The 11,516-nt window shown below is 37.1% G+C and overlaps 3 protein-coding genes across 3 annotated transcripts; 1 reads left to right on the top strand and 2 right to left on the bottom strand.

Moving 5' to 3' along the window:
* Positions 1-1,770: 1,770 nt before the first annotated feature.
* Positions 1,771-3,743, bottom strand: pigx (phosphatidylinositol glycan anchor biosynthesis, class X). Its single transcript, XM_031753789.2, has 6 exons — positions 3,563-3,743; positions 3,107-3,194; positions 2,880-3,015; positions 2,539-2,752; positions 2,019-2,119; positions 1,771-1,923 (listed from the first exon to the last, which is right to left on the bottom strand). Exons 1-6 carry the CDS (start codon positions 3,633-3,635, stop codon positions 1,786-1,788), a joined length of 750 nt encoding a protein of 249 aa, XP_031609649.1. The 5' UTR covers positions 3,636-3,743; the 3' UTR covers positions 1,771-1,785.
* A 235-nt stretch (positions 3,744-3,978) lies between these two features.
* Positions 3,979-6,938, top strand: cep19 (centrosomal protein 19). Its single transcript, XM_031753928.2, has 2 exons — positions 3,979-4,274; positions 4,992-6,938. Exons 1-2 carry the CDS (start codon positions 4,145-4,147, stop codon positions 5,336-5,338), a joined length of 477 nt encoding a protein of 158 aa, XP_031609788.1. The 5' UTR covers positions 3,979-4,144; the 3' UTR covers positions 5,339-6,938.
* Positions 6,350-11,374, bottom strand: ing5a (inhibitor of growth family, member 5a). Its single transcript, XM_031753731.2, has 8 exons — positions 10,818-11,374; positions 9,524-9,595; positions 8,490-8,656; positions 8,235-8,343; positions 8,048-8,147; positions 7,813-7,948; positions 7,641-7,702; positions 6,350-7,516 (listed from the first exon to the last, which is right to left on the bottom strand). The coding sequence occupies exons 1-8, from the start codon at positions 10,852-10,854 to the stop codon at positions 7,477-7,479; spliced, it is 723 nt and encodes a 240-aa protein (XP_031609591.1). The 5' UTR covers positions 10,855-11,374; the 3' UTR covers positions 6,350-7,476.
* Between the last annotated feature and the right edge of the window lie 142 nt (positions 11,375-11,516).

Raw genomic sequence — 11,516 nt, 5'->3', positions numbered from 1 at the left:
GTTCTTTCTAATGAAAATCTAAACATGTTCAACTCCACCACCGCCAGGTTGGCCTCCTGAGTCTTTATCAGTGCCATCTCATCTCAGGTCTCTCTACCATCATGTAAACCTTCACTTTCACTCTGCTGCTATCCTTCAGTCACAAATCACCCCTGACACTCATCACCACCAACTCCAACAGATACAATTGACTTTATAACAAAAAATGTCTATATTTTGTGCATATAGTTATCAACTGAAGTTAAAATAGGGCTAGATCGTACTTTTCTGTATTAACAGTTTGTTCCACAAGATGGTGTAGAAAGTCAACATGAGAGGAAGAGGAAATATGGAGAAGCAGAGGAAGCACCTGGAAAGTAACCGTTATCAGCAGCAGCAGCATCACCTCCCAAAGGGAAATCAAGTAAAAGAAGAGTAAACATAAACATTCCACTGCTGGAGACAGCTCATTGAAAATACAGGAGTTAATGAGCATGCTGAGTATATTACTGGTATGATAAAAGCTCTTGATGCTAATTTTCCCAGTCAAAAATAGCTATCAAGCAAGATATCTAATGCTATTTGCAGTGGGTGTGCTCTTATTGATATGTGATTTAGACAAAAGACAGTTGTGTCACTGTATGTGATCATCTCAGGTAGAGAGTATATCCAGATCTTTACTGGGGGATCTCAGGTACATTTTCTTACTACAGGAGCTGGTACTGCCCCCGGTGGTGAAAGTTCTAGTTACATTTTACAGAGGATGATTTCAAAAAACACTTCTACTGTTGACACTATGTGACTATGTACCTCTCTTTGCTCACTGGTGATCCATAATATGCTGCAGACTTAAATCTTTTTAGCAAACTATGTGATTATACAATTTCTAAATTGCCCTAAGCATTTTCTCTGCAAAACAAGAAAAAAATTTGACTGGCTCTTCATTGACTGCATTGTGTGAAGGCGTTTCCATGTTGAAATAGGTTGTGTAGTGCCACATGCACTACCCAACAGGGTCAAGAACATGCAACTACAAATGGAGCCTTTTAGGAGACCAAAACTGGATAACAGATGCAATAAGACAAGACAGATAAGCTGGAAGAATAAAAAACTTGTTTTGTCCTGACAGCATGCATGGCAGCACAGTTTGCCACTCATAAATCAAACGTCCAAACATTGGCACAGTATGACACCTGGTACTCTGTCTCAAATGGATATGACCTTTACCTCATCATGGCATTCTTTAAACTGCCACAAGAAAAGAATACTGTTAACATTGTTGTTATATTGTATTTATAGCAGTCTGAACTGTATACATTTTATTCAGTGTTAAAATACAGATTATACTACTGTAGACTCCAGTTTTATAATTGTGTTATTATAATAGCCCATGTTATAGACAAAAATAAATGAAAATCACTACCAAATACCCCAAAACAGTACAAACTAATAGATTTTTATGTGTTTGGCAAAAATATGTTCCTTAATTAGGTGCGCTAAACTGAACAGATAAAGAATCATGATCCTCCCAAAATGAGGTCATAGCAGGAAAAATGCTTGCACAGGTTGCGGGATTCACCAAAATAAACAGTTACATTGCCTGGAATGGAAAAAGATAAATTCTGATATCTTTCAGCATTTATCTGTTGTTTCAGCAATATCTCAGTATTCTTTCCCATCTCAATTAGTCCTGTTCTCTGCTTGCAACATTTCTGCAGATAAGATAACAACACTGAAAGTGCCTCTTCCTTGTTAGTTTGATAAAAAAAAATAAATAAAACATAATGCCAGTACAATTTTTGCTCTTTAAATGATTTGATGTTTCCACATGTATTTGGACAGTGCCACACAGCAGATCATTGTGACAAGAAGAGTCCCTCCGCATACGTGTGCCACCAAAGACCCATCACCCACTGGGAGCTGGAAACTCACTGGATTGAGATCCTATAGGGCAAAAAGGGAAACAATTGAATGATTGAGTTTTGTTTTTTTAAATCACCTTTTCACTCAAGATTTGGTGAAATATTGTACACAATCACCTGCTGAGGCTTGACTTTAACCCAAGAACAAGTGCTTGAATTGCTGGCAGTGCATGGTGCATCCACAACTGTGTGAGGCTCTAAGCTGCTAAGCTGTGCACCTGGATAAGAGAAATAGTTTTAGAAGAAAGTGTTTCAGAAAGCCAACATGAAAAGGCTTTAAGTCACATTTTTGTTTTTATACTATAAAGTTTTGATCATTAAAGTTATTATATGTATGCAACCTATCCACAACGACAAAATTGAAATAATTTGGTAATATTCATTGACACTCCACTTTCATAGAAAACAGATACAAATTTAGGATTTTAGGCTCCGACATCATTTAGTTTAATTATGCAGTCACGTAAAATTATATTGCAAACAGTAAGGTTGATTTAATGTATTTCGTTAATTTGTTTCATTACACATCATGACACAACATTGTATTTTAAATATCACATTTGGTTTACATTGTTTTCTTTCTGTATAGATTTACATAGTGTCAGAAATTGCTATAAAATAAAATGAATCCACTTACATTTTTCTGTCCGCAGCAGCAACTCTGGAGCTTCTATGTCAACAGATTTAAACATTTTTCCATCAAACGAGGGCTTGTGGTAGCGACCATGTATTGGAATTGTTACTTTGAATAACTTGGAAGTTGGTCCAGTGGAGAAAGGATACACATAGGTGACAAATCCTGAAGCTTCGTGAGCAGGAACCTCAAGGTCAATGGGTGAATCTAGTAATATCTTACAAAGTTTAACACAGAAATAATTAAATAAAACATATATACTGTGCACATGTTTTGTACATGACTGTGGTTTGTAGTAGAATTTTACACTGCGTTATACTACATCTAGTTGCTCGGTATCTTACCTTCCACTTGTTTTGATCGCTAAGGGATGCAAGTTGATATGGATCAACATAGACATCTCTGGGCCATCTATGAATCAGCAAAACTTTGACACCACTGAGCTCTTTGGATCTGAACTCAACTGTAGTTGTCACCTCCCTAAAACATATTAGAAAATATCATTGATTCTCCTGACAAGTAGCCCCAAAGGCAGAACAGCTTTCTTTTGAGAAAACAAACAACCGAATACCTGTGGAAACCCTTTTTGTTGAGCTCCACTGTCACTGATGAGGGCGCAAGCCACTGCCTCAGAAGATCACAGTGATTCTGAATCTCATCTGCACAAATTAGCAGGTTACACTGATCAGTATCTCCAGGTGAAAGCTTTTTGAATTTGAACATGTATCTAAATTTTTGGAAAATCGCAGGATGGGATTAAAGATGCATTTGTTTTTCAAACTATGCTAGATTATATATGTCATGTTATCCATACAGGGGTATATTTACAGCACTTTTTTGTCTACTGTAAAAATACTATTCCTTCCTCAAACTTTACCCCCCCCACACACACACACAAAACCCCCAAACAAACAAACAAACAAAAACAAAAAACCCCCAACAACTTAATTTAAATGACCTTCAATCAATAATAATGAGAGCTTATTGAATGACTATCGAGTTTTCACATAGAACCTAGCTCACGTACCCTTTTCACCCAAACAGTGACATTTCGAGAATAAGCTCAACGCAGAAACAACACAGAACAGTTTAAAATACATTAAAAATATAATGGCCAACGCTGAGACGCGTTTATAGGCTGTTTATTTAACTCAAGCACAGCTACCACCGCTTAAGCGCTTCTTTGAAGTGTTTACGGAAGATGATTTTTTGAAGGCCCCTTTTGAAGTTTCAGGGAGCCTGCAAATGTGCCTGTGTAGAGATTGAAAAACACAAGCTTTTAAGGAAACATTTAGTAACATTTATAGACATAGAAAGCAGTTTTCAGGAATAAAATGAATAATAATGATACGTGAAAAATAAATGATTTTATATTAATTTTTTAAATCCGAAATTTAGCGTCAGGCATCCCAACAAACAGAAGCGTCTTTACGTAAAGGCTCTGCTGGCAACCTAGCAACGCGTAATCATCCCTGAAGCCGCTGCTCGATTTTTTAAATTCATACTGTGCGCTAGTAGCAATAATTATGGCTGCGATGTTTCTGTTTTAAACATGTTTAAATTGATGGTCGGATTGGGTTAAGTTTGTTTGTTGTAATAGAAGTACAGGATGCGTTTTGCGGCAAAGCGCTGCGGGGTGCAGTTCAGCCCTCCATCCATAGTTTTAATTTATGAGCACACGGAAACCAAAAAGGTGCGAAAAAGAATAATACCTGTGCGAAATTTCTCCAAATACTCCGGTAAGGCACCACGGACACATTGGGACTCGTTCTCTGTGCTCCATGTCACATGTTACAAGATAGCTACAATCAGTGTGAGAATATTATTTTAGCCTCGTTTTCTGTATATTAATAATTATATAATACTCTAGTAAATCTAACAAACCTGTCAGAGTCATGAGGCCCTGAAGTTTTGATTTCTATATGGACTGGTAAATGGTAAATGGACTGATTCTTATATAGCGCTTTTCTACTCTCCCGGAGTACTCAAAGCGCTCTATACAACATGCCTCATTCACCCAATCACACCCACTCATACAAGCACTTCTAAACTCAAGTGCAACTAATAAGCATTCACACACATTCACACTCCGATGGACGCATCTCGTGGATAGCAGCAGGTGGATTACCTGCAAGCTGCTGAGCCTCAGGCTCCTATTTCTGACTAAAATAGGAGCATCTTACTTTGTTTAACTAAGGTCATTGCTAGTGAGTGTTAATAATAAATAACTAATATGTAATACATGGAAACATACATTTATCGTTCTGCGTTTTTTCCTTCCTGTTTTTGTTTTCTTGTTAGTCCATTTTTTGAGACATAGGTACTGTGATCAGAGCTGGAGTCGTGAATGCACACTGCATTAACATATGTATGTAGCTTATTTTGTTCTTGTAGATTGCCACGAAGTAGCTGGGCAGGACTACAACCATCCTATTACCTCATGCCGTCTCTTCCAGACTACAGCATGGCTGCTGAAAGGCTGAAGAACAACCCTCGACACAGGGACTACCTGGAGGGTGTCTCTCAGAGCCAGCTTGAGAAGCTTCACATTATTCTACGCGATCACATGCAGGGCTTCAGTCTGGAGCACAGCCTCTCCTCGTTCTGTCTGGACCCTGACGAAGACCTGAACAAACTGGACGATGAGGAGCTGGCACGCAAGAAAGGCCAAATGGACGAACTGTTTGAGAAAAACCGGAGGCACAAAGATGATCCTGACTTTGTTTACAACTTGGAAGTTGATTTCACTAAGACCACCTTAGAAAAGTGCAGCTGGGATGAAGAATCAGATGATGGATTTTAAAACTCTCTCTTCATCAATGTTTTAATTAAGAATGTAGATGTAAATCTATAGTGAGACTGCAGGAACATACAACCCAACTGTTGTAGATGGCAATGCTTCAATAAACGTCAATATAGTAGAAACACTATGCCTTTAATGACAAAAAAACCACCATGAACCTCCCTTAATGGCAAGCAAAGACCAAAGCCTGTTAATCAAGGGAAACTAGAGCTATGATTTTGTGTCTGTGTACCATAGCATTAATCTGTAAAAAACAAAACAAAAATAAAATAAAGGCATAAATGGTCATTAGGTAAGGTAACAATAGTAACTGTTACTATTGGTTTGATCCAGTTAGTCATAATTTATTTCACTTGAATGCTTCTTGATAGACAAAGTTAGGATATTTCTGGAATCCTGTAGTAAGTTATTTTTATTATATTTTTTAAAGACAGACCATTTCTTCAGCTGTAGCCTCATGGGCACTAAAATATATCTTAAAAAACAAGACTGTTTACTTATGGATTTTAAAGTCATAGCCTGGTCCAGTAATACGTTAGGTGATTTACAGATGTCAAGTTTCAAATCTGACACTTTTTAGAGGTGACTTCAATGCTGTCAGCAGAAATGTTGATTGTGCACGAGCTCTTAGTCACAACCAATAGACAGATATTAAATTTACAACATCCAGTGACTGCAGTCTCTAACACTGATGACATAAAAGCACCTGTTTTAAGGCAAATTACTACACCCGAGATACTGTTACCCAAGTAACTAACCCATAGTTTAAGTTCGTTAAGCGTTTCCCTCAGGTAAGGGTTAATAAACTCCATTTTCATTAACTTGCTTTCGGGAACAGGCCTCCAGCAACACCTAGACTTCAGTCATGAAATGAAACAGGCACAGAGTCTAGAGGAACATTTCTAAATCAGGGGAAACAAAACCAAACAATGTTTGAGAACAACCTGATAATATAATGATAACAAACATAAAATTCCGTTTTAAGGTGCAATAAACAAAATTATGCATGGATAATAGTGAATCTTTATTTGTTATAAAATACTGAATTTTACAAAATACAAAGACTTTGGTTCTTTTATTTGTGGCTTACACCTAGATGAGTGATATTCACAGTTGAATATGAAAAGAAGATTCTAAAATCCTATTAAATAAAATCTGAGTGTACACCAGGAAGTAAGCAATACAACAAATATATCTTTGGGAAAAAAAAATGTGTCCACAAAATAGTTTTATATCATACAAAATATATATACTTCCATATATATGGTTTGACATGATGTTCTATGGCAAAGTTTTAAAAGAGATAAACTATATCATAAAACTAAGCCTGCATTATCAAACCTTTTAAGGGGAAAATGTCATTCAAAGTGCTTAAATACCTCATTCAGTTGACAATAGACACTGACTGACTGACTGACCATTAGTACCACAATACATTCAAAGATGTCGCAGGTTTTTGTTAAAATGCAATACAGAATGATTTTACATTGCTTTGCTAGTTTGGTTTAAGCTAATCAAAACAGTTTTTTACATTGTTATCAATTGCAGTCATTTTTGCAGTGCCGATGTATTCCCTAAGGAGGTAGTAACAAAAAAAAAACCTGACAATTCCTTTTCCCATCACCATTTACACATGGATTTGGGCAACTGAATTGTAAATTCTCAGCAGGCTGTTAATTTATTTAAAAGTCATTTATAAAACTGATATTTCAAGTATGCTTAAGACACAATCCGGGTTTTTGAGTTTCTTTTTACACACACACGCGCGCGCCTGACACACACACACTCTCACACACAAAGCAAATGACTTAAGAGGAACAACTTTCTGAATGACAATTTGTGAAACTACACCCAGAAGATTACCCAGATTTACCCAAAGTAGACAAATAATACATAGGTAAACTAGTCATTTTAGAGCTACTGGACAAAGACAGGCATCTTGAAATCCAATAACACGGACATAGCAAAGCAACAAGTATAGATATACTCCAACTCCGGATTAGGCCTTTAAAGAAAGCTTTATGATCCACCATTTATATGGTGCGCTGTAAGAACTAAAATATTTTATATATTTATGACACTACGAAACTCTACCCAAAGTACAGATGTTAGAGAAGCACTTCTGGAAATATGAAAACTCATTTTTTCTTCCTGTCCTGGGTGCATCTCGGACAAAACCTGAGAGATTAAAAGGAGGGCGATATGTTAATTTGCTGCAGAAAAGAGGGTAAGCATCCATGAATAATAATTATATGCTCGTCACAGACAAAGAGAATAACAATGTTACTACTCAAAAACTTACCATTTTCCTTTGGGTTTTGTGGCGAGATCAACACAAGCAAAGTGAAACCACTCAATGGGGCACTAAAACCAAGAATAACAAAGAAAAATTTAGATTTAAAAATTAAACCTAAACTTGTTCAGTCAAAAAGGTTCTTACAATAAAGCTTAAAAAGAAATAAGTGTAAACCTACATCTGGGTTATCACATCCTATCATTTCTCCATATGACACCTGATGACACAGGCAGTATGTAGGTTCATTTGGATCGACCGGCATGTCCAACACGTCTGACGGCTGCATAGGCAGGAGAGCGTCACTCAAGTCTGGGCTAAAAGACCAACATACAGAGCACGGTTAGAACTAAACATAAACATGACCCGATTATCCAGTAAACTTCAGTTTGATTGAAGCACTGGTTCAAACTTACCTGTTTTTCATCTTTTTCTTTCTGGGAGAATCTTCATCTGAACCTTTCCTTCCTCTTCCCCTGGATCCGCGCTTCTCTCTCAGCCCCCGCACATCATTTTCTGGGGAAAATATTTACATTAATACACACTTAAAACTCTTGTCTTTTGTTGCGTTTATGATAAAAGGCGTGCAGTCACTCAGCTTACTTTTCAAACCTCTGCCATCTGTACTGTCATAGCTCACTTCTAGTTTCTCCTTGAGCTCATTTTCAAACCGTGCCAGATCTGCATCCAGCCTGCGGATATGTTTGTCCACCTACGGTAGAAAGATATTGTGCATATTTAAATCTGAGTACATGTACACGTTGAGGATGTAAATCTGATAAAACGGCGACAAAAATGACTATAATATGAGATTAGAATCAGTGGACAGTGACAGGACACACATTGTTTCGGACTAACCATTTCATATGTCTGCATTGCGAGCTGGACTTTGTCATCACTGAACTCTTTGCACTTGCTGTAGGCATTCTGGATCTTCTGCAGGTGTTCCACTCTCTGCTCAGAAGCTAGATTCTTGACATTTGCGATGTACTCTTCAGCCAGTTTATCGATCTCTCCTTTCTTTTCTGCACAACAACATGATCATTATAGTGCTGGATAAAACTAGTGATAAAATATTACATGTAAGCTTCCTATTTACAGTTGTGGTCAGACGTTTTCGTACAGGCATGAATGCCATGGTAAGTTTGCATAGAGCTAAAATAGGGTCAAATGTTTTATTCATTTAAGTTTAAGTTTTGAAATTTAAAAAACATAAAACAGGAAAAAATATTTAAAAAAATAAAAATCTATTATTTTGTTTTGAATAAATTATTTGGTTTCATGCAAATCTAACATATCAATATGTTACAATGTAATGTTTGTAACATTGATATACATTAAGGTGGGAAAAGATTTACCACAGCAACAAGGAATACTGTTATCTGATTGGCTGGTAGGTTGCTTACCCACAAGAGCTCTGAACTCCATAGCAAAATCTAATAATTTAATAATCCTGTTCATTTCTGTATATTATACTGAAATTAGAATCTGCTAACTTAATATGCCTTTAACCTTAATGTATATATAGAGTTCGTATCTCTTGCTATGAATTAATGATTTCCTTTAAATTATTTCCTTGAACTGTTCTTATTCCAGGGTGGAATGACTGCATAGCATACATCTTTAATACCCTTATAAAACAAGACTTGGATGCATAAGTTTGAATATATTTTGGATTTTCTCTAGTCACAAAGGGTCGAAAGTGAGTGGATGTAAACTATTGACAACTGTTTGTCTAAGACTACTGGTAAGTGGTACAACCTAACACATAAGGAGCATGGCTAAACTGGGTTTTCAGGTATCGCAGATTATACTGTCAGAGCCATTTGTTTATTTTGTATAAGTCCGCAGAGCTTTTTATTGACTGTAATGTTAAGAGATTAAATTATCACCTTCAGTTCTGTTGTCCAGGTCTCGCATCAAAGTGAAGTTCCTTTGTAGCTCACATGGCAAGTTTTCAATACCTAAAGAAGAGATTAGACAATATTAATGCCTAACAGTTCATTCCAATTACATTTTCTGAACTTAATCATCACACTTAATTAATTGCCTTTGTAAAAAGTCAAATGCACAAACTCAACTGAATACTTCAAAACCATAGAAATATAAATAAGAAGTAAAGAATGGAGGTTATTATGACAATAATTACAACCTAGAAATCATTACGTTTTACACTGAAGCCTTTCTTGTTCTACCTCCTCACTTTATGGGTCTAATTCTGTTCCACCTGGTCACTCCCAATGAAAATCATAATCTTTAGCTTGAATACCTTCTGTCTGTTTGTTAGCGTTCTCTACCACCTACCTACTCAACCCTTTCAGTCTTCCTGCTATCCTTCTATCACAAATCCGCCCTGAGACTTGTCTCTGCCCACTCCATCCTGCCTGCATTCTCTTCTTCACCTTTAATGCTAAAGGCTAAAATTATTTTTTTCATTATACTTACATAACATTTTATACAACATTTAAAATACTTGAAGTCAAATCTGCACATTAAAAACAACACAAATACCATCACAACCACACACTCACGTGTGCATGAATTGCAGAATGTTATCGTGTAACAACGTGTCTGTACAAAATAACGCTTTACATGTATTACATCTGTCCCAATAGCAGACATTATTAAGGGCATTCACAACAACTGACTAGTAAATACACTCTGTACGCCATGTGACGCACTTCAAACACCCCGACCCGGCGCGTAAACTGTTACGGGAAACGCGGTAACCAACAGGTTGTAAATGCTTTCCTATATAAAAACACAAACTGTGACTAAAATGATCAAAGATTAAATATAAAGGCGGTTAATATAACAATTCATCTTTAAATGCCCTTATATAACCAATGCTAGTTGCGTAGCTACAGGCTGCTCCAACATTGCTAGCGCATGAATCAGAAAAGGTTGCAACCTACAGTCAGTTTTCCTAAATATGTGAAAACAGTTAATTATTAGATTCCCTTTTGACTGAAACTGACAAGAGACATTAATAGTTTACCTACCTTTATCACTGCTAAGGTAATATCACAATGCTAACCAGTTAGCTGGCGAGCTAATGACCTAACAGCTTGTTAGTTGCAAACGCACTGCATGGAAACCACTGTCCAAAAATTTGTAATCAACTAAACCTTTAAAAGTTGCATTTTCTATCTGTTGACAGAAATTTACCACATTCCGGATACTTACTGTCAAGGTAATGTTCCAAGTATATTGCCGTCGCCATTTCGAATTAGCTGTTTAGCTTCTGCGTTACCCTCGTTAGCTCCTCAAACTGTTGGCCAGAGAGGTTGGGTTTGTTTTGTAACCCTGGGTCGCCCGTTGGTCAGTTGGCTTGGAGTAACGCGAGTCTGTCTGCAGTCACAGGCTTCGCCGAATTAAATGAAGCGAGGCTCACAAAAACACAGAGGAAGTGGCAGTTTACCCCGAGCGTGCCTTCACTCCGAACATGCGTGCTGGAGGACAGGGCGCAACTTTTTACGTTTGGTACCTCACATGTAATAAAAAAGTTTCTAAGTACTATTCATTTACTTAAGTATTACGAACACATAACTTTGCTCCCAATCTCCTCTGCTACATTGTTTATACTAGTTTATACGCGTTCTATGCCAATTTAATGCACTCTTAACTAACTGTATCAGCCAGAAATGATGGAACCAACAAGCAAATTCGTTACACACACACTCTCAATGGAATCATGTTTAATAAACATGAGGAATATTAACACAAGCCTCGCCGTCGGCCATGTGATTGCGAAACGTTAGAAACGAACTTCAACAAGCGCGCCCTCGCTCCGTTTGCTAGCACTTTCCACCACTGTCAGCTGATAGGTTACGTCATCCAAAACAAACACCTCCCTCTCACAGAAAGACTGAACATTCGTGAAGA

This window comes from Oreochromis aureus, linkage group 23 (assembly GCF_013358895.1).
Source record: "Oreochromis aureus strain Israel breed Guangdong linkage group 23, ZZ_aureus, whole genome shotgun sequence".
Classification (NCBI taxonomy): domain Eukaryota; kingdom Metazoa; phylum Chordata; class Actinopteri; order Cichliformes; family Cichlidae; genus Oreochromis; species Oreochromis aureus.
Note: the sequence above shows the minus strand (reverse complement) of the source record. Positions and strands in the feature narration are given on the sequence as shown.

Bases quoted from the DNA above. Each gene is read 5' to 3' on its own strand.
- pigx (XM_031753789.2), bottom strand. From the start codon at position 3,635: ATGTATTTTAAACTGTTCTGTGTTGTTTCTGCGTTGAGCTTATTCTCG. The intron at 3,195-3,562 runs GTACGTGAGCTA...TAATTTGTGCAG, and splicing joins TCACTGTTTGGGTGAAAAGG to ATGAGATTCAGAATCACTGT. The intron at 1,924-2,018 runs GTGATTGTGTAC...TTTGCCCTATAG, and splicing joins TTAAAGTCAAGCCTCAGCAG to GATCTCAATCCAGTGAGTTT.
- ing5a (XM_031753731.2), bottom strand. From the start codon at position 10,854: ATGGCGACGGCAATATACTTGGAACATTACCTTGACA. The intron at 7,949-8,047 runs GTAAGTTTGAAC...TTGGTCTTTTAG, and splicing joins AAGAAAAAGATGAAAAACAG to CCCAGACTTGAGTGACGCTC. The intron at 7,703-7,812 runs GTAGGTTTACAC...TCTTGGTTTTAG, and splicing joins TAGGATGTGATAACCCAGAT to TGCCCCATTGAGTGGTTTCA.
- cep19 (XM_031753928.2), top strand. From the start codon at position 4,145: ATGCGTTTTGCGGCAAAGCGCTGCGGGGTGCAGTTCAGCCCTCCATCC. The intron at 4,275-4,991 runs GTAAGGCACCAC...CGTCTCTTCCAG, and splicing joins AAATTTCTCCAAATACTCCG to ACTACAGCATGGCTGCTGAA.